Source organism: Trichoplusia ni, chromosome 1 (genome assembly GCF_003590095.1).
Source record: "Trichoplusia ni isolate ovarian cell line Hi5 chromosome 1, tn1, whole genome shotgun sequence".
In the NCBI taxonomy this organism is placed as follows: domain Eukaryota; kingdom Metazoa; phylum Arthropoda; class Insecta; order Lepidoptera; family Noctuidae; genus Trichoplusia; species Trichoplusia ni.
Window position 1 is genome coordinate 16,770,094 of NC_039478.1, and position 25,758 is coordinate 16,795,851.

Sequence of the window (25,758 nt, forward strand, 5' to 3'; positions counted from 1 at the left end):
TTTCTATTACTATAATCAAATATAGCAATTTAAGGTAAAAATAGGTGATAATTGCTAATAAATCTGTCCATCACTATGAATCTTCAGTGTTGCTATTAAAATTAAAGGAGCATTTTTCATTCTTAAAATATATTTTGATTCATATTATGTTAAAGAAACATTGTGTTATTCAAATTGTTTGATCTAAGGTGTGGATTTTTAAAAATCCGAAATTATCGCAGTGTATTCTAATAACGTAAAAATTGTTGTGGCAGCACTGAGTGCGTGCTCATTGGATTGCATTGATTCGTTGATTGCTTAGGTTGATTGTGTTGAACAGCTGTCAATTTTGAAGTTTTTCGTATTTCGATACCGCCGCGCGCTGATAACCGATCAAGAATATAATGGAAATTCTTAAACTATTTCTATATATTTTAACGCTTAACAACTAATGCAATCTTTTATCGCTAAATTAATGCAATCCGAATTCAAACCTAGTAAATTAGTCTTAGAATCATTTTCATAATATGAATCATAACCTCTAAAGAAATTCGTTTTCGGTTAGAAGTTAAAAAAGGTCAATAAATAGACGGTTAAAATGCAAAAACTGCAGGACAGTGTATTTTCTATTGTCAAAACAACAAATTTGTCTCCCGCTGTGTTTAGTTTTCTGCAACCAACTGAGAATTCATCAGGTATGTTTGTTGTGTGACAACATATTTATAAATAGTGTGACGCAAGTTTAAGTTGTCGTGTGGGTGTTAACTATGTTAACTTTGCAGATAAAACACCTCTTGGCGGAATATTGAAGGATACTAAGCATGGCTGGCTTGCTCTGGGTCCCAAATTCTGTGTGGTTGATCTTAGAACCGGATTGAAGGTAGCTGCTCGAACTTTCGGCACCCATTTAAGGTTTGTATCTTATTATTTCTTGTAAAAATGATTAAAAAATTAAGCCTTTATAAGAATGTATTCAGGACACAGACTTGGTCTGGTGTTTGAGTATTTTACAACATTTCTGGCATTCTTATTTATCATAATTCAGTCAACTTAATATAGGTTATAATAATATAGGTTTATTCAAATGAGACAAGAAAAATAAGGAATAAGATTAATTGATTATGGTGCACCTTATAGAGAGAATAGTTTTATGAAATAATTACAGAAGACCATTGACTTATAATGTTTTATCATACATTTCAGCAATTGCAGCACATTAGTAACCAGTGTAGTAGAACTGCCGCGGCCATTAACCCCAAACTCTATACAGTTGCTCATCAGCTTACAAACAGATGATTCCGGAATGATCTGTGTGCTGCACATCAATGGCTCTCAATTGTTACGCTGCATACAAACCGAAGTGGTTGTTACGGAACTTGCGGTTTGTGATCGGATTCCTGATGGACCGTTCACATGCTTTGATGGTGTGGTCATGGCAGGGACGAAGAGTGGAGAGATATTTGCATTTGATCTCAATAGAGCAAGCTTGATACAAGGTAAGTCATTTTAATATACTTCTGAAATTCTGCCATAAAATTGGTTTTAAGTAAAAATAATCACAATTTGATTTCAAAATTATCATATTTAATTAGTTTGTTGAGCCTAATTCTTATTAGTAATTCAAGTTTAAATACTTCACGTGTAGGTATAGATGATTTGATTAGTCTATCAAATTTACCATTTGTATTTTTATTTTAAAATAATTCCTAAAACTATTGTTTTGACTTATCCTTTCAGCATTAAAAGATATCTCTCAAGGATATGAACAGCACATTCTAAATGAAGCCAATCCTGCCAACTTGAGCTTTTTACAACTCAATGTAGTTACCAGAATTATAGAACAAAGAGAACTGGCCATAGAAAATGATGACCACTTGGCTGTACTACTGAATGAAACCTCCTTGGTTGATGGTCAATACATATTCCGTAACCCAGATGGTACTGTACGCATGAAAGCCAAAAGAGACCACATTCGAGTTACAGTGTTACAATACATTCCACAATTAGGCAGCCTGGCTGTCGGATTTAATTTCGGAGCTTTCCAAATTTGGAATATTATGACTTTAGATTTGGAATTCACTTCGCAAGTCAATGTTGAGTGTTTGCCCGTCACGCATTTTGGATTCCAGGTAAGTTCTGATTGCTTCATTATGCTACCACCAGTATTTAACAAGTATTGCCATGAGCATGTTTTAGTGCAAAGGATAAGATTATAAGCTGTCTTAATAAGCAGTTTCCTGTAGCTTCAACATCATATTTTAGTTTGAAATGTTTTGCTTTTGTTAAACTCTAACTCTCAAATAAAAAGTAGATTTCAATTAGCCCCATGGCAAACTCCTTAAGTAAAATTATTCTAAGCAAGACAAACAGAGACTAAAAAATTTAATGGTAGGGCCATTAGAATGATGCCTGTCTAGCACAAGAAAGTAGAAGTCAGTAAAGATGTAACAGACTTACACTTCCTTCCACTCAACCTAAATCTAATTAGATAATGAATGCAACACTTATCAGAAATTGCTTTTAGATTTAAGTGGCATCATTACACTTGTATAGTTCTCCTTTAAAATTTTAAGTTAGATTAGAATATTCTTTAATGTACACCATAATATCACAGCATTATTGAACTGTTGTTTTTTTTCTATAGGAGCCATGTGATGATCCCCGAGCATTTTGCTACCTATGGGTGGTGTTCTCAGTGACTGATCGCTTCGAAGAGGAAGAGTTTCCATTAGCTGTGATGTACTCACTAACTTACCAAGGAAAGAGAATGCTGTCTGATACTAAATGTCTTTATCAGGTATGTTCAATGCGAAAATATTATTTAGGCAATAAAATAGAACTTAACTTTTACAGAAAAACTTAAACTCAACCTTTCCTACTTAACCAAGGTCTATGAAATTTCAAAAAGGTTATAGTTAGTTAGTAAGCATTTAAAACTAAGTAACATACTACTCCTGAATTTATTTTTGTAAACTACATGTTCTTATATTGTTACAGGAGTTTTCAACAGCTACAATAAGATTTCAACTTGAGTTGAGCTCAGTCAATGACAGTGCACTATTGGGAGGCAAATGCATCTCGTGCCACTCTTACTCCGTCAACTCCTCTCTAGCAGCAGAAGGAGAAGAGAGTAAGTTTTAAGTATAAATGTCATATAATAATAATACTCAACATTAAATACGTTGATCACCAAACTTGTTAACTGCAAGTTGGCGATTTCAGATTCTAATATTTGAAATCCATTTTTCCTCACAAAGCTAATGATCTGAGGAACTTAATAGCCCTTTTTGAAATTGTATTATCTATTATCATATTAGATTTTAAAAATAAGTTTGATAATGAAGAAGACGATATGACGCAATTGTTAGTCGAAAGTATTCGAATGAAATGAATAATCCAGAATAACTTATCTTCATGAATGAATCCCTTAACTGATTGAAAAACATCTGTTCACGCGTTTACGTGCTTCTGTGAGTCATAGACAAGTTTTTTAATTATGAATATTGTCCTCAGGTATGTTGAACATTTGTCAGATAGTCTGGGAATGTTGGGGCGAGAACGCTAACTCCTCGACGCAATATGGAATGCTTCTGTTTGACTTGGACCAGTGGTACAAGGATCAAATGCCAGGTAACACATTCAAAATACACACATATGTACACTTATGCATATTCCTTTTTTTCCCTCTTTCGTACGAATCTTTAGTGGGGTTCAGTAAGAGAATGTCAGATTTTTACTAAAGAAAACCGAACCATTTTCTTTCTTCTGCTTTTTGCGTACCGTGGCCGTATGATCAATTTAATATATTATTATACAAATCAATACTCAATACTCAATTATTTATTGCGTTCCATAATGTACATCAAGGTCTTAAAATCTAATAATAAAGAACCATTATGGACTCTGTCGGGCACAGCAAAATCTTAGGAGAGAGGAAGCAGTAACAATCAATGTATAAGTAACACGAATATCAATAAACTATTACAGCCACATACTAGAGACGGCCTTAATACTGTTATTAAACCTCTTTTTGTTCCACTGCTGGGTAAATTTGTCTCGCCCTGTTTTCCATTTGGGCCATTGTCGTGTAACAGTGTCGTGTGACATGTGCTAGTGTCGTGGCGGCTGGAGAGCAGCGCGTTCCTGAGCGTGTCGTGCGTGAGCGCGCTGGCGGCGGGCGCGGCGGGCGGCGCGCTCACGCTGGACGTGCGCCTGGCGCCGCACGACCTCGCCGTCTACTCGCACGCCACGCGCCTCGAGGAACACTTCTACCCTAACTCGCTGCAGTACAGTCAGTATAATACTTATTTTTATTTGAATTTAAGGCATTTTTTTCCCCCTGAAAACCGTTGAAACAGTCAACAGTTTACGTGAAAACGGTCATTGTAAATCTATAAAGTATGTTTGTCACCAATATGGGTTTTGTAGGAGTTCAAATTTATTCCTTCTAATCTGTAATAGAGCACTTCAATGACATAAAGAAACATAAAGAATGAATAATTTCATATACATTTCCAGGAATTTCAGAAGTACAATTTTTCAATAACTTTTCAGCAGAATTTTGATAAGCAGACCATTTTGCATTCTAGCATCTAACAAAAATATTCTTCACTTCGTTTCTATATTCAAACTTACCGTAACAAAAAAAGGCATTATTAAATACCCGTTCTCCAGACTGCATCTGCCTCAACACGTCCGAGGCCTGTGTCCTCAGTACGATTGGCATCCAGCGTCAGATCATCAGCTCCATCGACGAGGTGGGCCCCACCGCGCTGCTCAACCCGCCGCGACTCTACAACGCATGTGTCGCGGCCGGCCTCACGCCGCTATACGTGCACGCGTATGCTAATAATCCTAATCAGGTAAGGAGAAAAACTAAACGTATAGTCAGAGATTGTTAGAAGATGCTTCATGAATTATTGATTCGACATGTAACAATCGTAACATATTGATAATTTTATCTCCTGTAAGTCTTAACTAATGTATTGTGAACCTTTGTGAAGAGCGTAATAAAGAATTAGTGTTATTATTATATTCAGGTGCTTTAAAAATCTTAAAGAATTTACGTTAAAAATGTCGAGGAAATATGTGTTTTATAGCAAGTTGTAAGATGTATCTGTTTATGATTATAGTATAAAGTTATATCGGTGTCATCTATACCCTTTTATGAAACTGTTCTTAATATTCATACCCCATTCTTGTTCCAAATTTGTCTCGAACGAATGCCAGTATTTAAAGTTATTTCTAAAGCTTGCATTTTCATAAACATAATGTAACATAAACGCATGTGAACCGAATACTTAAACTCAGATAAAATAAGATATAATATCTAAGATAAACTTGAACCTCGGTAAGTACATCTATCACCGTTGCTACAGGAAGAACAACGCCGCTACTTGTTGTCGGTAGCTCTAGAAGCCCGGTTGTCGCGGTTCCTGAAGCGCTGCGCTCACGACTGGGCCACCGGCAGCCACAGCGGCGCCGGCTGTACACTATCCTTCTTGGTAAGATACTTGTGTAAATGATATTCGTTAATTACAATAAAAAATGAGAGCGCTGCGTCATCTCTCTCTGGTCGTGTCGGGTTGCCGTTCCATTGGGCTATAGGAGGGAAGAAGGAAGTCTGTACCTATGTCGGCACCCACGATTGTGCACTTCTATATGTCCCTCATAGCTGGCTGGTGTCTAGCGACACGAGAGTCGTTGTGAACCGAGTCTTCGGGCCATAAATCCTTTCTCTATATCTATCTCGCTTGCACTTATGGGTCTATAGCTGTTTATCGATAACTAGGGTCCGGCGCGCTGCACATTCTTTTGACTTTTATGGCCCGAAGACTCAGTTCATAACGCGCCGTTTATAGCCGCATTAATTCGGCAAGCACAGTATTATTATTAGAATATTGTATATTTTTAGGTTGATTGGTGTTGGAAACGAGCTATTGAATTAAAAGAGAACGCCAAGGATCTGACTGCGCCTTTATTCGCTTCGTCAGCGTTACCAGATAGGTAAGATCATCAAATTAATGTAAAACAAATAAAAGAATACTTATTGATACTTAAAAGATGCAACGGTTTATTCATGTATATTTATCGAAATAAATATGCTTAACTAGTTTGGTCGAACTGTGGGACTCGCGAATCCGCGGCCTCATCCACTCATGATCAAGGACTTTTAGTCAGAAACTAGTCGGGCAATCCCGATAAATACGCCTGAGTAAACCGTTCGGAATTTTTAAATAGTTTTATTGATGTTTCTATTGTATTGTTTATTTGCAGGAATGTCGTGAGGTCACTTGAGCACTGCGTACAACAATTAACGCAATTGACGGATTTGTTGGACGCCATTCTTACTAAATGCTGTAATCTCATCGTTCCTGACGGTATTTAATTTGTTTCAGTTTTTAATAGCTCATAACGGATTTTTTTGTAAAAGCATAATTGAGTGGTATACTTTGCTGTTGTTGTACCTAATTGTGCGTTGTCCTGTGGCAGCGCTGAGTGAGATCGAGGAGAAGCAGGTGTGCGTGGGCACGGTGTCGCTGTACCTGCAGGTGGTGCAGTGGTTCCTGCGCGTGGGGCTGCTGCCCGAGCGCGCCCGCGCCGCGCTGCCCTACCCCGCCGCGCAGCTGGCCGACTGCTACAGCAAGAGGTGGGGGACTCACCTGCCTGTTTCATAATTCCTATTGGTAAAATTGTAATCCGCCTAGGCTGACTAAGGGAGAGACGGAAAAACGAAGTGACCAGCTGGCCAACTGCTACAGCAATAGATGTGAGGTACTCCACTATCTAGACTGATTGAGGAGAATTCCACGCCACCTAGGCTGGTCCAGGAAGAGGTGAGAGAAAGGCATTGATCACATACCACAGTTTCGCGGCAGTTTCGGCCACTTCTGGCGCCGACTTCAACGATATCGGAAATCGTCGTGCACACTCGCCTAACTTCGTTTTTCGCGGTAACGCTTTGGCGTACGCTCGCGCTTGCGGCCCTTTTCGGAAATTGTCTTGCGTCGTTCGGATAGCTCCGCAAAACACTTGCTATGTTTCCATTTCATTTCCTAAATAATGCAGAATAATGGGTAAAATGCACCCAATTTCTGTATTTTAAGGAATTCTATACTTGACAACGTGAGTTTCGATTTCGGTCGAATATTCAGTTTCGGTTTCGGTTGCGGCCGAAAAACCAGCTTCTGTCGGAGAAAAAAAAAATGCCTTATATTTTTCGGAAATTGTATAAAAAGTAACTTCTTTAAGTGATATTTTTCACACCACTAACAACTACGCTTATAATTGATTACCTTTTAAATAATTTATACATATTTTACAGACGTCTCAAACTAAATCGTTTACAAGACAACGCGCCTCCGGATGAGAACGAAAGCAACAAGCCCTGCTCACTGTTGTACATCGATCAGCTGCTTGAACAAGAGTTTGGTGGGGAGAGGACTTATCAGTAAGTCGTCTTTACGTTTTGTTATCGCAGATATGATGATCCTAGTTCTGTTAGAAAGTTTAACATAACTGTCTTCAATTATTTTAAAAAAATACTTGCCAAACAGACAAAATAATTGACGCTCAAAAGTTTTTCATAAGTTACGAATTTGAGGCCAAAACGACTATACGGACAGAAATACTTTTAAAATTAAGAACATCTTGCACATCGCCAACAGAGGTCGCATGCGCGCTAACTAATTATTTTACTTTTGATTTTTAAAAAATAGGTTTTCGATGTAAGCAAGGAAAAAGTGACCAAGTTAGTTGCCCCATCAAGTCTCTCCTTTACCAAAATCAGAAAAAAGTCTAGTCGTTTTAGCTTGAAGAAGACACTAATACACATATCCACTATCTCGTCAATAATATCACTTAATTTTTCTCAGGATGTGGATTAATGGCGGCAGTGAGTGTAACGGTCTGTACCCGCCTCCCTCGCTGTACTCCTTACTACGGCTGTACCTCATACCCGATATAGCTGAAGAACACAAACACTCGCTCGTTTTGTATCTACTTGTGGATTACTCTATGGTGTATGATGATGTTCGGTAAGTGTACGACATGTGTGGTACTCAGGGTTTGGTGTAATAATTAAATCTAACACAGTGGTATTTCTCTTAGAGGCGCGCTCCCGCCCGCGCCGGCCGGCAGTTGCGTTGTTGAATTGGATTATGAACTGCTGTAGAACTCGTTTTTATTAAAGTTTAACATCAACACGATCAGTTCTAGGTATTGAATAAAATTGTTCTTGCCTTCTAATTTCAGCTTATCATGTATTAAGAACGCCAAACCTTACTAAGGAGAAACTTCACCATGATTATAGCTTTATCTTAATCAATCAATTGTTTACTTATGGAGGCTACTAGGCTTATATTCAAGTTTATCGTCAGTAAAGAAATATAGAGGAACACAAAACCTCCTTTTTGAGTCTTACCAAAATTGAAGGCAGAAATAACAAAAGGTTAATCCTTACAGGTATGAAGCAGTAATTCGTCGTCTAATGCAATTCCCGACAATGTTTGGTCTGAGCAATACTGCTATCAAGGCCACGCAGGCGTTCTGGCATCTTGATCACAGGGATTTCGACGTAAGTCATCAGTATACTACAGCAATTTCAAACTCTTTGGCTTGAAAAGATTCTGATTGGTGGTTAAGTCGAGCGCATGTTTTTGTGACTAACTCCCTACGTATGTGGAATGAGTCATGATTCTCGATAGCTATGTTTCGGATCCAACCAGAGTCCTTAATCATGAGCTGACGCGAGGGCGCGGCGGCGAGTAATGCGCTTTTAATATCCAACACCAGGTTGTACACAAACCGAATAAAAAGATGAAAAACAAATGTATATACTTCAAACAATAAACTACTGTAATTTAATTCCAGTTCGCACTTGACCAACTCCAATGCCTAACCGGCAACACACTATCGGACTGGCAACACAACGTCGTACTATCCACTCTCCTCGCTCAAAAGAAAACTCAGGCCGCCCTACAATACTTGCACGTTCGTAAACCAGCGCCTATACAGAACATGCGCGACAAGGACGGCGATGTCGCAACCTGTTCCATTAGAGTGAACGACCATGATAAGTTGGAAGACTGGCAGTCGTGCTGCAATTTGTATTTGGCGAGAGGGCTGGTGTTCGAGGCATTGGATGTTATAAGGATGTGCGTTCAGAATGCAGCGTCGCTAGAGGATAAGACGTCGATTTTGCAGTTCTTTTTTAAAGGTATGTGTTGTTCAAGTTTTATATTGAAACTATTAGGTATTAGTTAGAGATATAATTGACTGACGGGTAAGGACGGATAGGTAAGGCAATTAAAATATTGTTCCTTGACTGCGTTAAAATCTTGTTTTCAGTGGTCTAGCATTGTCGGGATGCTAAGCTTCTAGTTAACTCCTTCTTTTTTCCTCTTCTATTTCCTTTTCATTCTTCGTCAATCTTCTCATTTAGTAAATATTTTTAATCAGGTTCCGCAATAAGGAAATCCATTGTTAAGCTTTACGTATTTCTTGTATCTTACGTTTCATTTTCCTTCAAAACGTTATTACAAGCAAAGAAGCAATTAATTGCTCTTATGTTTTCTTCAGGTTGTCGGAACACAGGGAATCTGGCTAAAATATTGCAAGTGACAATGACTACGTTTGAAGAGGAGATGTTTGTGAAGTATCTCGAGGACTGCAATGACCCTCACACCTCGGATATATTAGTCATGTATTACTTGCAGCAGTCGAGGTGAGTTATTTATTTATTTAAGAAACTGACACATCCAAAACAGTCAATGATTAAAGGCAAATGTAATGAAATTTGACTATTTTCATTTGCCTCCTCTGTTATAAATCACTAGGAACTATCTAGTCAAGTGGCTATCCTTGAAATCTGCCTCATAACGCATAAAAACATCCAACCATTCATAAGAAAGAGGAATGGAGCTATATCCCTCCTTTTTATTCAGGTGCACGGCTAACGTTTTAATAAGTCATGGTAAACCTTTAAACCACCAGCTTTCAAATTCTAAAATTGCTGATTTCCATAGATACCTTGAAGCCGAAAGATACAACAACAAATTAAAGCACAACAAGCAGCGCAATAAGGACGTGTCGACATCAGTGGAGTCGCTCGTGGACATGCTAGACAGGGACAGCGCTAGGGACGCCATCGTGGAGGTGGTGTGCTCCTCCCTCCCGGCGATAGCCAACACTGTCGCGCACTACGCGCTGGATAGGAGTAAGGATGTGGAGCCGCATGGTGAGCCATTTATTTAAGTAGATAATTGAAGTTTGTTTTTTTTTGTCATGAATTTAGAAGACACTACTGGTTTGGACGTGTATTAGATTTTTTTTAGGCAGTATGATGTAAGACTAATAACAATAGAATCAAGAATATTTTCGTGTAATTTACAACGTTAGCGAAGTTAGACAACCCTTAATTATCGCTTTATTTCTTTTTATTTTAGTAATTGTTCCAAAACCGATGTCTGTATTCGTGAAGGCGAAATCACCTAAGAATACTTTCACATACAAATCGTCATTCATTCAGGTAAGTTATGAATTATTGATTCTTCATAGAAACGTGTTAAAAAAAACGATACGTAGCCAAACTTCGGAACAAGTGGGTATCGAAACGTGTGTGAAAATTCCATAAAGACCCACAAAAAAGCGAGGATCCTAAACCTCCATAAATAATTTTTGTTGTAGGCAATATTATCATCAATCATGACCACAAAATGATCTAGATAAACTGAATCCCAATTCCAGATTGTAGGCGAACTATTTTTATACTTAGCTATAATAATTTACACTTTTGGGTTAATAGCTTATCCGCCATTTCTTCGTGAGCAGTGTGAAATGTTACAGTACGTTTTTAGAACTCGCGTTTCACACTAGTTTTTTTGCGCATTATTTTGTACAGTGTTTTGTGTTTCGGACACTTGACGAAAGTTTTAAATAAACTAGTTCTTAAATCTATTAGAACTATGGTATTTTAAAATATATTCGTATCTTGATAGATCTAGATTAGAATCCCGTAATAGACTATTAAAAACAAAAAAAGTTTTATATTAATTTTATAGTTTTTTTTTCTCGCTAATTAACATTACGTTTAAGAAAGCTACTCTTTGTTTTCTCAGGACAGTGAATCCGTTGATTCAACTTTAAAATCAAATCAAATCATACTTTTTTAGGATACAATAGAGAACGCTAGCGAGACGTGGATGAACAGGCCCAAGATGCGCAGGGGCATCAAACGCGCGCTTAACATTGAAGACACGCCGTTCATATGCACGCCGAAGTTGAACAGGACGAGAAGGTACATTTGTATATTTTGAATGATCTGGCTTCCTAATTTAGTAATTTGGATTTGAACCTTAGTAATGTAGTTTTAAATTCCTTATTAAGCTAAAGATTCAATGGATACATTTTTTTTGCATAAAATGTAGCTTTGGGCACTGTCTCTACCCGCGAGAGAATCGGGACGAGTCCACCCTTATGTCGTCGGAGAATCTCCACGAATGAGCGATATTCCGCTGCGTATCGTCGCGAGTCGTAACGGAATCGCAAAGTTTCCGCGGCGTCTCGCAACGGTATCGCCGCGTTTAATTGACGACGTTTTGTGAAAGAAAGAACTTTTGATAAGAGGCAACGCTGAATAGACGCTGCGATTGGCAGCGAGCACGCTGCTACCCGCGACGCGTTGGTGCGATGTAATGATAGTTCGTCCGCTCGTTCCCACTCGTCGCATCGCGGCGATAACATCGCCGTATGGTGACGGCTCCATAGTAAGGGTATAGAATTACGTGGAACGACAATAATATTGCCGCAATTGTCTCGCTCATGGAGATTAGCAAACTGAGTTTCTTTTATCTATTGAATTTGGACTTATTATGGAATAATCTTTTTTGTTCTTTTGATACGATTTCTCGTTTTTTTTATCTTTTGAAGCATCATAATACTGTTTCTTGCAAAATTACTACATAAAGATTTATTTTCCTTAAAATTCTTTGACATACGTAAAACATGCAAGCTCAAGTACCTACCTATTCCCACAGCATCATATCCGCGTCGTTGCCCAGCGAGGGCACGCCCCCGAAGCGCGCGCGCGTGTCGGGCGCCAGCCCCGCGCGCGGCTCGTACCGCGCGGGCGCGGCGCTGAGCCAGCAGATGGCGGCGCTGCTGCACATGCCCGAGCTGCACAGCCCGCGACACGCGCACTGCCAGCGCCCCGGCACGCCGCACAGCATACTCAAGGTACTGCCCACAGATATACATATACAATAGATCACGCAAATGCATGCACGTCGCGGGTCCAAACCCCGACCGAGATTGGCCGCCGCTACTAACAGCCCGTCTGTTGGTGTTGACGACCGCGTATAGAAAAATGACTCGTTATATAATTAACTGCAATAGCCCAAAAAACTCTAGTATCCAAAGGCAAGAACATAAATATTTCCTATCACAGGTAAGTAATTTTACTTAACGCTTTTTCTTTACATCATGACACACGTGTTATGTAATCCTGGATACACTGAGTCCAGGAGACTTCTACGTTTCTGGAGGGACTTGAGCTAACTGAACTGCCAGCCTCCCAATGCCACCCTACGCTTATCCCATTTGGAGATTATGTGTGGCAAAGCAACCCAACTACAAGTGTTATAATATTCCAGATCCGCCGCATGGCGGGTTCGGAGCGCGGGGCCCCGTCGCCGGCGGACTCGCGCTCGCTGTGCGACAGCGACGACGACCTGCTCGACACCGCCAGCAACCACACGCACTACAGCGACTCCACCAACAAGTACGTACTGGGATAATACAGTCACCGTATTGTAAAACTAACAATAACACTGTAATAAAATGTAAAAAAAACACGCGGCTGTAATTAATTTCACACCTTACAACTGTTTAACGGCACGATTTTTTAAAACATGTCTAAGATCATTTGCCCTTACTTACTTGCCCATGAATGCATAAAAAATAATTAGAAGTTGCTTTTTGCGATTGGCAGCTGCGATGCCTCAGACAGACAGACTTAAACGTAAATTTTACGCCATCGGTCTTCTTATGTCGGGGTTTATAAATGGCGAAATTTATACTCTCCTGATTATTAGTATAAATACACGTAATGAACACCACTTTTGTTATAAAATATAATTGATCGCATAGAATTTTAAGGAATAAAAAAGGTTAAATAATTTCGAGACCGTTTCGCAGTTTTGTATTTCTATTATGTTATCTCCCTTTCAGACACCTTCGGTTTACGATTCCGACCGCTTCCGAAGCTGGTTCAACTCCATCACCGCCTACAATCAACATCGAAGGTCAACGTGAGAAAGAGAGGGAACGATCGTCTTCCGCCGTAAGAGAAAAAGAGATGGAACGATCCGCTGCAGCGATAAGAGAGAAAGATATGGATAATATGTCGTCAGACAGTTTCGTTACTACAACTTCGCATGCTGCTGTGAGTATAAAAGCATTTTAGTTGATAACAAATGCTATGAACGCAAGTGGCTTTCGTAGCATACGTGATATACGTACGGTCAGCAAAAGAAATCGCTGAACTCATCAGATTTTCAATACAACTGTACCTAAAGAAATTCAATTAGTTGCTATTATATTGTAACTATATACTTATTTTAATAGTGTTTAAAGGAAACAGTCGTGTTTGGCTGAATAAAAAGAAGTTTCTATTTCACTCATATACACTTATACTTTAATAGATAAGTTTATACCTATACATCATGGGTGGGTTTGGTAACTAGGCCTTTTGTGAACATTAAGACGACACCAATTACGACATATCATAAAAAAATGTGGAACTTTGATAATTAGGTTGGGTTTTGTGTTTCGTAGCTGACTGTACTTAGCGTTCGCTTGCATCACAAATTCAAATATTTATTCATATTTTTAGAATGAAAACCCGGGTATGGAGTCGCCGCCCAAAAAGTTACCCACGGAAGACTCAATTAAGTCAAGAAAATCTTTCAAGGATACAGTGCGTGCTAGGTAAAGTAAAATATACATACTAAATTATTAAATTTGTTTAGATATAAAATGGTTTACCTTTTCAAAGTACTTAATAAAATATAGTAATGACTACTTCGCGAAATACTTGTAATAAAAATCCTCTTCAATTCCTTACAGGCGTTCACTTTCAATATCAATCAACAGCAGTCTATCAGACGATCCCAACACATCTATAGAGAGCATCGCCGATATACCCATCACTCTGATCAACCCTCGCTACTCCGGCGAAAAGCGTCAAACATACGTCGAACGGACAGAGTTACGTCCCGGCGGTGATGACGTCATGGAAGTCAAGGACACGAGTGTTGACGAAGTCGTGACGGAAATAGCCGAGGAGAGGCGCGAAGTGCCGCGCACGCCCAAAGGCAGGAGGGGCATCAGGGCGGCCAGCGGGGAGAGTACGCCCGTTATGAATAGGTGAGTGTTATATAGAGTATATTGAGTTTTGTAAAATAAAGTAAGGGTCAAAGTCAGTCTCGAGTTATCTCCAAGACACGAAATAACTTTGATTGGTTTTCTGAGGTTAAGATATACATATCACAAGCTTTAGGGTTTTGGAAGGCACGTAAATGTGGGTCTTGTGTCTGATTTCTCTCCGGTCGTGATGGATTGCCGTCATATCGGGATTTAAGAGGCTTACTGTCCACGGACAATTGAACAATTTGCTATGTCCACGCTGCTTCATGTAATCGTCATGAAGTCACCCTACAAAACTTCTCAGATTTCTTTCAACTATATGAGAAAGCATTTCCTTTTTGTTGTGAAAATGTCAAGTGATGTTGATGAAGTGATTATAGCATACCATTTTATAAGACGACGAAACACGAAGAAAGTTCTGGATTCATCCATACATCGAGAGAAATATAAATTGTAGATTGTTTGTGGCAGCCAGAGATTTATCAGAAGACGATTGTGTTTTTCAACCATTGTACCGTCTACCGTTGTTCGTCTATCGTAGTTTTTACCGTCTCGCGCGTCCGTCGAGTAGTGACATGCTGCCGCGCGAACCGCATGACGAGAGGTTGACGCTACGTTGACGCGACGTTGCCGCTCCGTGGATGCAGTCTTGATTGTTTCTACGGAAGATGCAAGCATTCATCGTCAATTGACAAAACCGTTTACATGACGAGCGGTTTACGTTCACAATAGGCCTAAGGGAACAGGTAGTGCACCTGTGTTTACGCTTACGCTTATTTGTCAGGACATCATTTACTTTTTGACAGTGACCGCTCTAATAATTGTGCGCATTTGAGGATGTACACATCTATTAAATATATTCACTGCCGGTCGGAGACTCTAAATCACTCTCATGTCAAAAGCACGTAGAGGTGGGTTTTGTCGGCTGATCAAAATTATAAGTGAAAATGATATATTACAGAAGTCGAACCGGCACCCCTGAACGACAAGACTCACCTGTTACACCAATGCACATGAACAGAGCTACAAGGTAATATGCAGTTATTTTCATAAAAAAACTCACAACTTACAAATAATAAAAACACTTTTCTTGTCTTAAATCCGTTTTTTCGTGACTCACGTACCGTAAGAAAAATGTCTGAAATCCTTACAATACGAATTAAAAAAACAGCTATACGAACTAACTTGAATAGGATCTTACAGAAATACATACATGTCCTGTAGTAATACGAGTCCGTACTCCTACAGGAGCAGGTCCCGCACCCCCGAGCTGAGCCCCCGCAGCTCGCCCCTAGCCCCCATCCCGGAGCTGCCGCGCCAGGAGCGCGCCAGCGAGCCGCACGCCGCCAGGAACACGCTCAGCCTGCCCCGACAACTGCGGTATGTGACGCTCTACGTACTCCTACAGGAGCAGGTCCCGCACCCCCGAGCTGAGCCCCCGCAGCTCGCCCCTAGCCCCCATCCCGGAGCTGCCGCGCCAGGAGCGCGCCAGCGAGCCGCACGCCGCCAGGAACACGCTCAGCCTGCCCCGACAACTGCGGTATGTGACGCTCTACGTACTCCTACAGGAGCAGGTCCCGCACCCCCGAGCTGAGCCCCCGCAGCTCGCCCCTAGCCCCCATCCCGGAGCTGCCGCGCCAGGAGCGCGCCAGCGAGCCGCACGCCGCCAGGAACACGCTCAGCCTGCCCCGACAACTGCGGTATGTGACGCTCTACGTACTCCTACAGGAGCAGGTCCCGCACCCCCGAGCTGAGCCCCCGCAGCTCGCCCCTAGCCCCCATCCCGGAGCTGCCGCGCCAGGAGCGCGCCAGCGAGCCGCACGCCGCCAGGAACACGCTCAGCCTGCCCCGACAACTGCGGTATGTGACGCTCTACGTACTCCTACAGGAGCAGGTCCCGCACCCCCGAGCTGAGCCCCCGCAGCTCGCCCCTAGCCCCCATCCCGGAGCTGCCGCGCCAGGAGCGCGCCAGCGAGCCGCACGCCGCCAGGAACACGCTCAGCCTGCCCCGACAACTGCGGTATGTGACGCTCTACGTACTCCTACAGGAGCAGGTCCCGCACCCCCGAGCTGAGCCCCCGCAGCTCGCCCCTAGCCCCCATCCCGGAGCTGCCGCGCCAGGAGCGCGCCAGCGAGCCGCACGCCGCCAGGAACACGCTCAGCCTGCCCCGACAACTGCGGTATGTGACGCTCTACGTACTCCTACAGGAGCAGGTCCCGCACCCCCGAGCTGAGCCCCCGCAGCTCGCCCCTAGCCCCCATCCCGGAGCTGCCGCGCCAGGAGCGCGCCAGCGAGCCGCACGCCGCCAGGAACACGCTCAGCCTGCCCCGACAACTGCGGTATGTGACGCTCTACGTACTCCTACAGGAGCAGGTCCCGCACCCCCGAGCTGAGCCCCCGCAGCTCGCCCCTAGCCCCCATCCCGGAGCTGCCGCGCCAGGAGCGCGCCAGCGAGCCGCACGCCGCCAGGAACACGCTCAGCCTGCCCCGACAACTGCGGTATGTGACGCTCTACGTACTCCTACAGGAGCAGGTCCCGCACCCCCGAGCTGAGCCCCCGCAGCTCGCCCCTAGCCCCCATCCCGGAGCTGCCGCGCCAGGAGCGCGCCAGCGAGCCGCACGCCGCCAGGAACACGCTCAGCCTGCCCCGACAACTGCGGTATGTGACGCTCTACGTACTCCTACAGGAGCAGGTCCCGCACCCCCGAGCTGAGCCCCCGCAGCTCGCCCCTAGCCCCCATCCCGGAGCTGCCGCGCCAGGAGCGCGCCAGCGAGCCGCACGCCGCCAGGAACACGCTCAGCCTGCCCCGACAACTGCGGTATGTGACGCTCTACGTACTCCTACAGGAGCAGGTCCCGCACCCCCGAGCTGAGCCCCCGCAGCTCGCCCCTAGCCCCCATCCCGGAGCTGCCGCGCCAGGAGCGCGCCAGCGAGCCGCACGCCGCCAGGAACACGCTCAGCCTGCCCCGACAACTGCGGTATGTGACGCTCTACGTACTCCTACAGGAGCAGGTCCCGCACCCCCGAGCTGAGCCCCCGCAGCTCGCCCCTAGCCCCCATCCCGGAGCTGCCGCGCCAGGAGCGCGCCAGCGAGCCGCACGCCGCCAGGAACACGCTCAGCCTGCCCCGACAACTGCGGTATGTGACGCTCTACGTACTCCTATAAGCGTTTCTAACCAAACAGCTCTCGGCGGAAGAGTGGGGATCGCTTTGCGCATCGTAAAATAAAACGCCAATCAATTGTGCGTACTCGTCTTGAGGTGCATGCAACTGCAGCAAAGAATGAACCAATGACGGCTATGACGATGCGCTGCGGGCCAATCACTGCACTTTAGTCCGGCCCCCGCGCCTCACTTCATACCGCAAAAGGGACCCAAAAAATCACTTCTGCACAGGTGAAGGTAAGCGTTCTAGATCCGTGCCGGTAACTATACCATGAGTTAGAGTGATTTAATGAGTCAAAATATTGTTAAATACTATAAACCTAGCTCATGACTGCTATATAACAATTATAAAGCCTGTTGATTGTATGTATGTTTAACTTATTACACACAGGAGCCGATCCCGCACACCGGAACGTAAAGAAAAAGGCGTGGCCGAGTCGCCTAAACTGGAAGCTATCACAGAATCACCTACAAAGTCTACTAATACGGAGTCATCTTCGTCTTCTTCGCCTACCCGACGTAGCTTGAGGTATGGACTATTTATATTATAGTAAACTTGCAAAATCAATCTTATCGTTTACATATTAAGGTAGGTTTTTGCTGTTTTATTGGTGGTTTAATTTCCAATAACTAAGTCAAACTTGTCTTGTGCATTAAGTTGTTTTAATTTCAATATATCTACATTAACTAAGTAAATGAACTTTAAATGGTAGTTTGGAAACATTCAAATTGGCTCGAATCAGTATATAATTTATATCTTTTCCCTGCCTTAGGAGCCGTTCTCGTACTCCAGAAATAGAAATAGTGCAAGAGCTTATAGTAAAACCATCCCCTCGCAGTCTTAGGTAAGTCCTATTTGCTATAAGATATTCAGGATAAAGAATATATCCTCTTTATTTAATAATCTAAATTGTTCTTTCCTATTTCCTAGGAGTCGCTCTAAAACACCAGAGAAACTAATGTCTCCTAAAACTGAACATTCAACACGTTCCAAAAAGTCTCTATCACGGATTGTCCTGGAACACAATACATTCGCCAAAAAACAGGCTGAACAAATGGAAACCGAAACAGCAGAGCCCGAAAGCGCGATCGAATGCACACCTATGAAAACTTTCAAACAAGTATCAAGCCTGTTAGACGTTACTCTATCACCTATAGTCAACAAATCAGTATTACAAAGTTCCTCAGACAGTACAATCTTAGAAACAGCTGAGAAAGAGGCCAAAACAGATAAAAGCGCAATCGAAAACCTTAAACCACTCCCCGCGTTCACTACTTTACAAGAAACATGTGTAGAAAAGTCAGTGCTACATAGCTACGAAAGTAGTGTAGGCGAGACATCGGTCAGTGTACGGGAAGAAAAGGTTGTAACCGAGAGCGTATCAAAAGTGCTCAAGCCTCTACCAGCGTTCACGTTAAACGAAACGGAATTCGATAAGTCTGTGCTACGCAGCTACGAGAGCAGCGTAGCCGAGTCGTCTAGTCTACAAGAAGATAAAACTAAACCAGATGCGAATGTATCGAGACCTATCGCAGCGTTTGTCAGTATGATCCAAACAGATTTTGGAAAATCCGTTCTTGGTAGTGCCCAAAGCAGTATCGATAATTCTAAAATGGAAGCTTCTAGTCTTATAACCAATGATAGTGATGTTGAAATGGATGAAAAGGCAGTTCAAGAGGAAAAGTCGGCGGCAGAGCAGAAGGAGAAGGAGCAGATAGTTGAGATCGCGAGGGAGATTGATGAGATTCGAGATATGTCTGATGATGATGACGATGATGAGGATAATACAGATTCTTCGGGTGGTGAAGGTGAAGATGAAGAGGAGGAATCTGAGGTTGAAAGCTCATTATCAAGTGTGGTAAGTTTATTTTATATTTATTTACGTAAAAAGAGCCTTCGATTTAGCTATGACCAAAATATATTTTTTTCTGCTAACTTCTTTAGCTTTGAGAATTCAAGTGCTGTATTTAATTAGATGTCATGGTAGCGCCTCCAACAGCTAACCAAAGCGCCCATCACCTAGTGTGATTTATACTTTAGACTAGTTTAGACTCATTGAAGCGTCACGTCAACTCTGAGTATAAACTCTTGAACTTTAAACCAATTGATCTTTTGTAAATTTTTACTGTTCAATTAAAGGTAAAAATACATGTATGGGTAATGAATGAGTAAGAGAACTTTTCAAATCTCTCACTCATTCAGTTTTCTCAAACTTGTATCCCCAATGTCGACCCTTCTATACTGCTATACTGAATAAATTTCTTCTTCAATATTAGATCTAAATATGTAGTTTTCTCACCATTCTAAAAGATGATAATCGTTAATTTATCTTACCATTGATCAGCAGAACCGCAAGTGTGAAATCCGAAAACGTACTCCGAAAAATAATATAAGCGATGGTAAAATCTGTACCAAAACACTTTCGGTAATTTTTGATTACTCCACAGTAGTTTAAAAAATAACAGTTTTTGGTTATAATTTAATATAGTAGATTGTTTTAGCATCATGAATACAAAAGTCATGTAAAAAAACTTTTTCTTCCTTTCTATGTATTTATTTTTTATTAATATCACTTACTTCAATTTTTATTTATATATTAGTGGTTAACCACCGAGGTCTACCAGCACAAATGTTACTCCTTTACTATGAACTCCATCTAAAGGTTATCTGTAAAAGTCTTCTCTTTGCGATAATAGTGTCCATTGTGGCACCAGCCACCATGTAACTATTTATGTTTGTCAAGTCATCTATTCATGTGGTGTGTCATAAAGAATATTCCATTCCATCAAAAATATCAGTGCACTATTATTCTAGATAAAAATAGAAAGTTGTTAAATATTATTACTTGTTTTGATTTCAAGCTCTATCTACATATTTAAATGTAATATTATTTTCAGACAAACCCTTCAGAAGAAGAGGTTATCTCGATTGTCGATTCAGACGAATCTAGTGAACAACTTGAAATCGATGAACAAGCTCTCAGAGACATGGAAGCTAAATCAGAACAACAAAAAATAGAAATTATAAATGCACAAGAAAAAAATGATATAGCCGACAAAGTCGAAACTGAAAAGGATGAAACTGAAGAACAAAAGGATGAAATAAAAACAAGCGAGGTTGAAATTGAAAATGCAAAGGATGAAATTCAAGTTAAGAATGTTGAACCAGCTGAAAGTTTGATAGATAATGTTACTGATCCGTTAAATCAGGGTAATTTCTCCCTTTTAACTGATGATAATTCTGCAATAGAATCTGATAAGTCCGATGTGAATCTCAACTATTCTAGTGAAAGTAATAGAGTTGATGTTAGCGATGAAAAACCGATTGAACCAGTTGAAACAGGTAATACATATATATGAAGTAGTACATTTGCAATTACTCCTTTACAACCAAAGCTGATAGTTGTATGTCAGTTGTAGCAGGTTCAAGTCTTCTCTAAGGTTTAATATCTAACAGTACACTAATTTCGTTTTCTAGTGATTATAGATCATTAGCTCTTCTTGGCTCGATATCCAATATAAAAAGTTTAAAACTGAGTTCGAACAAAATTTCGTTAATTCTAATCATATTAGATATCTACCAAAAGAGATATATTAATCAAACAATTGTATTTTCAGAACCTACACCAGTTGAAGATATTGAAATTGTAGCTACAGTAGTCACAGTTACCACAACCGACAAACCGATTGAAGAATCTATACCAACAGAAAGAAAAACTTCGATAAGTGAAGTTGATAGTCCTGTTGAAAGCCTTGTAGCTCCCGCAGCAGTCGAAATTGTAGCTATTATAGAAACTGAACAAGAAACAAAGAAACAGAGCGATGAAATAAGCGACGTTCCAGACAAAACTAGTGAAATTGTTGAAGTTCCTACAGCAGTAGAAGAAAAAGTACAAGAGGTTGAAAAAGAAAAAGCAACAGAACCAATGGAAACACAAGAAACAAGTAAAATAGATACAGAAGATACAGAAAAAGTCGAAAAACCAACACGATCAAGGAAACGCGGCAAATCAACATCATCAAACAAATCTACCGAACAAGAAATTGAAGTTGAAATCAAACCGGCTACGCGAAAACGATCACAGTCAAACGCTTCCAACAAATCAGTAGAGCCAGAACAAAAAACGCCAGAGAAAACCGAAGGAACGCCGTCGAGACGACGCGCGAAGACACCCACAAGCGCTGACGTCAGAAAGATCATCACAAGACGAGTATCTAGAGAAATGTCTGAACGTTTAGACGAATCGAAAGGTCTTGACGAGTCTATCTCAACTCCAAAACGTCGCTCCACACGTTCCAGAAGCAAAAACATAGATGATAATGAAAGTGTAGCTTCAGAGAGTTCGGTTGTCTCGGGTAAGAGTAAGGCGAGCGAGGATGCGGGCGACAGGGCTGTTAGAAAGGGACGGAAGTCGGTGTTGACGGCCAAGCCTGAACTGTCTGTGATACCTGAGGTCACTGTTGAGGAATCCTCGAAGAGTAACGCTGAAAATGTTATCAGTGAATATTCTAGTGCTAGAAGGTGAGTTTTATGTACTTTTCTAATATCAATCTTTTATCTTTTGTATTTTTCTTTACATTTGTTTCTGTGCCTTTGTGGACTTTATAAAATAAGACATTGCTGGTCAATAAAGAATTTCTATAAAGCAAGTGTTGTAATTCAAAAGCACTGCATTTTTTTATAAATTTCTTCTCTGATTATAAAAATATAAAAAAAATGTACATACATAGGATTGATTCTTTATTTCACCTACTTTCTGCACGTTTATTACTTTGGTTGTCCACTATGCGCTTATCACTTCTTAAAATAAACTGTTGCATTGCAGATGTGGAAAGAAAGACCTCCCAGCCCCTTCGAAACAAGTCTTTACTCCCTTACGATGACCTGAGCAGCTAAGCAAACATTGTAACCTATTATTTCCCCAACAGACTGACTCGCCACCAGAAGGCAGTACTAGAGTCCTGGTTAGAGCCGCAGACGCAGTCCCCTCGCCGCCGCGCGAGCACCACATCGCGCACTTCTCGCTCGGTGGTCTCCGAGGCTGAAGACGACGACGCCTCCTCCACGCATTCCGCCTTCGATGTACAGCCTATAGACAGGATCAGTCTGCTGAATAAGACTGATTTTGAAGGTACTTTTTAAAGGCTTTGAAACCTGCGTAGTTTAGTCAGAAGCAAGGAACAAGATATAAAGTGATTAAACATAATGTTGATAACCAAATGTAAATAAATGGTAATTAATTTTTGCTTTTAAGATGACATATTATTTACATTTCGTTGAGTTAATATATCTTGTTCACTTTAACTTATTATTATTGTTGTTATAGTGATTTTCGTTTTCGTTTTTCTATTATATAACACTTTTGTTAGAGTCTTGACGATTGTAATATAGCAATTTAATACTTAGCTCTTAGTCTTTAGTCACAAGTTTGAATGCACATCTGTGAAGATGATCCTGTTGTACATATTTCTGTATCGTTTTAATTTACCATTGCAATTTTTTCTTAAACTGTTCACATATTTTGCAACATCCTTTATTTTAATTTGGGTATATGGAAAGATATTTAATAACATTATGATTAAAAAATTAAGCTTAAATTAAAGGTCGAAAATAATATTCACTAAATCGTTGAGACAGATAAAATAACACAATAATCTAGTAATTTTATTTTTATTGGCATATTTTACATACTATATAGCCGCCATATTATGGGCGTATAAAATACACCTATGCCACACGCATAATGTGGCGGAGAACATCGCAAAAAAATGGGACTCTTTATTTTCTAACAACATTCTACCGATATCTTATCCAAATAACGTTACCTACAACGGGAAGTAGCATAATTTAAGTCTAACCACACAAAATACTCGCGCGTAACACTAATTAAGTCTAACTACGAAATAACTACCAATTTAAGTATAACACTTTCCATATACCTTAAACTAAGCATGTAAACCCACACTACGTGCATGCACTCACGCTATTCCTTGCCACTAACGCTAGGCTCGCCGGACTTGGACGAGCTGCGGGCGGACCTGTCGCCGGATTCGTTAGCATCTGACGCTAGCAAGCAGAGAAGATGTGAGTATGCTGCCTAAAACGTTCCTAAGCTGAGATTGTAACTGCATGGTTTATTAACTCTTTGCTATTCTGATATAATTTAAATTACGTGTGACGTTGTTTGTCCGCGATGGACTCCGAAACTGCTTAACCGATTGTAATCAAATTTGCACACCGTGTGCAATTTGATCCAACTTAAAGAATAGGATAGATTACTAATTATTTTATTGTTAATTGTTTCTCTATTACCGGCCCTATTTAAAATTCGGATGAAGTCGCGGACAACCGCTAATACTGCTATAATTACGCTGTTGTTTTTTTTTGCAAGGAATGTCGTCTTATTAAAAGTATAAGCAATTTATTAATCGTTGACTTTATACTTAGTCCTCTATTTTATAAATCTAAAGTTTTTATTTGGCCTTTCTCTTACACGAATGGAGTACTTTCCCAAATAATTCTAAAATGTTTTTCTTGTCACTGCCTCATGGTGGTTATAAAGGTTAATGAATAGCCTAATTTAACAGAATTTTAAACACTAACGATCGACAGGTCATTAAGAATATTTTAGCCATTTTCTATGATAATTGGTCTTGAGTTTGAATAAAAGAATGAAAATACAGACTACAAAATATGTAACGCAATGATTTCCTTTTCCAGCGCGCCTCGGCAGAGCTGCTTCAGAAAACAAACCAGCGCCAAGAGCAGCGAAAATTAACAGAAGAGTATCTGTTGATATCGGTAAGTGTAACACATACAACATTTCATACCATGATCCCAACTGGCTTTTTGTCAACATTATTTAAATAATACCAAAACACTTCCTCTTAATAGTCCATTTGAAACAAAAGCTACTGTCAGATCTACCTGTACTGCGTAAATACAAAAATTGTATCCCCTCTAGTCAAGTGTAATTTGTACAATCGTTAACGAATTGCTCTTTCCACGAGTGAGTTTTAGTTGGCTGGAGCGTTTTATAGTGTACCGCATTCTACTATTGGGCGAGCGGTGGTGCGGATGCGAACTGATAAATCTTTTGAGTGGCCACACTCTCGCTGCTGGTCCGCCGTTCCGTGTGCTTCCTATAAGAACTTTTGTTCTATTTATTAACTACATACCTACCAAATACACAATTAGTGAGTGACCTATACAATGCGCTTATCTTAATTTTGTGGCCTATAGGTACAATGTGTTTATCTTAATTTTATTCTAACGAAATTGAAAATATTGTATACAGAGATTGTGTTTACAGAGAGTTCAGACCGCGGGTCCCCGGTCCCCGGCGAAAGCCCCGCGCGCGGGCGTCGCAAGTCCTTCAACCGCGCCTGCGAGGCGCTGCACACGCCTAAAGGAAGGCGGGCTTCCACTGACCTCAGGGTAAGAACTCTAAGTATATAATCTAATAATATCTATCATTCAATGGGCTCCTAAAATAAACCTAAACTCACTTTTACGGTTATTTTTAAGTCTCTGTAATGACTTCTTATGTTCTGCACCCCTACCTGTAGTGGAGACACATAAACCATGAACAATTTTCTGGTCATTGTTAGCAGAAGGGCTCGCTGGACAGCCCGAGCGTGTCCCCCGCGGTGTCGGAGAGCGAGGCGGCGCCGCCCGCGCGCCGCTCGCGCCGCGCCGCCTCCAGCGCGTCCGCCACCAGCGGCGCCGCCGACAGCGGCAAGAGGTACGACAGGGACTAACGCTTACCTATTATACTCAAAATACCTATACTCCACTGGTGTAGGTAAAATACTGCACGGTTAGCAGAGTGGTTGAGATCACCATGCCAAACCCATTGCGAGCGACGTGTCGCGAGTTCGATCCCCTCATACAACAATCATTTGTGTAATCCAGGAATGCTTGTTCCGAATCTGGGTGTCTTTGTGCACGTATTTCAATTTAATTTGAAACCAACAGTATTTTTTCTGTTTACAAACAACTAATAATAATCTCTTTTTTTCAGGTCCAAGAAAACTACTTAAGATGGCAATTAGGATACAAAGAAAAAGTAGTTCAAATACTTAAGTTATTTTTATATTTATAGTGAAAGTTATAGTTTTCAGTTTCGTTTTTGCATTTATATCATAATAAAACAGATACCAATAATCTGGTTTGTCATTTATATCCT

The 25,758-nt window shown here is 41.1% G+C and overlaps 1 protein-coding gene across 2 annotated transcripts; it reads left to right on the top strand.

Moving 5' to 3' along the window:
- The first annotated feature begins 321 nt into the window (after positions 1 to 321).
- On the top strand, positions 322 to 25,736 carry LOC113497343 (protein ELYS). Of its 2 annotated transcripts, XM_026876869.1 has the most exons (40): positions 322 to 674; positions 762 to 891; positions 1,183 to 1,475; positions 1,717 to 2,108; positions 2,624 to 2,776; positions 2,977 to 3,109; positions 3,493 to 3,609; positions 4,094 to 4,270; positions 4,654 to 4,841; positions 5,358 to 5,483; positions 5,894 to 5,985; positions 6,256 to 6,359; positions 6,472 to 6,628; positions 7,304 to 7,429; positions 7,854 to 8,015; positions 8,443 to 8,554; positions 8,851 to 9,196; positions 9,559 to 9,703; positions 10,005 to 10,216; positions 10,425 to 10,507; positions 11,151 to 11,275; positions 12,015 to 12,213; positions 12,630 to 12,757; positions 13,207 to 13,420; positions 13,871 to 13,965; positions 14,104 to 14,403; positions 15,365 to 15,433; positions 15,652 to 15,783; positions 17,961 to 18,098; positions 18,343 to 18,414; positions 18,501 to 19,428; positions 19,915 to 19,995; positions 20,468 to 20,912; positions 21,188 to 22,091; positions 22,499 to 22,701; positions 23,577 to 23,654; positions 24,291 to 24,371; positions 24,883 to 25,007; positions 25,181 to 25,314; positions 25,594 to 25,736. In XM_026876869.1, exons 1-40 carry the CDS (start codon positions 578 to 580, stop codon positions 25,610 to 25,612), a joined length of 7,815 nt encoding a protein of 2,604 aa, XP_026732670.1. In that variant the 5' UTR covers positions 322 to 577; the 3' UTR covers positions 25,613 to 25,736. The 2 variants fall into 2 exon arrangements, with proteins under 2 accessions (XP_026732670.1, XP_026732678.1); XM_026876877.1 differs by lacking the exon at positions 19,915 to 19,995.
- The last annotated feature ends 22 nt before the right edge of the window (positions 25,737 to 25,758 follow it).

What these genes read in the sequence shown, in the direction of transcription:
- LOC113497343 (XM_026876869.1), top strand. Translation starts at nt 578, where the DNA reads ATGCAAAAACTGCAGGACAGTGTATTTTCTATTGTCAAAACAACAAAT. An exon ending in AGTACGCCCGTTATGAATAG is followed by an intron (nt 14,404 to 15,364) that starts GTGAGTGTTATA and finishes GATATATTACAG; the next exon opens with AAGTCGAACCGGCACCCCTG. An exon ending in GGGCTTCCACTGACCTCAGG is followed by an intron (nt 25,008 to 25,180) that starts GTAAGAACTCTA and finishes GGTCATTGTTAG; the next exon opens with CAGAAGGGCTCGCTGGACAG.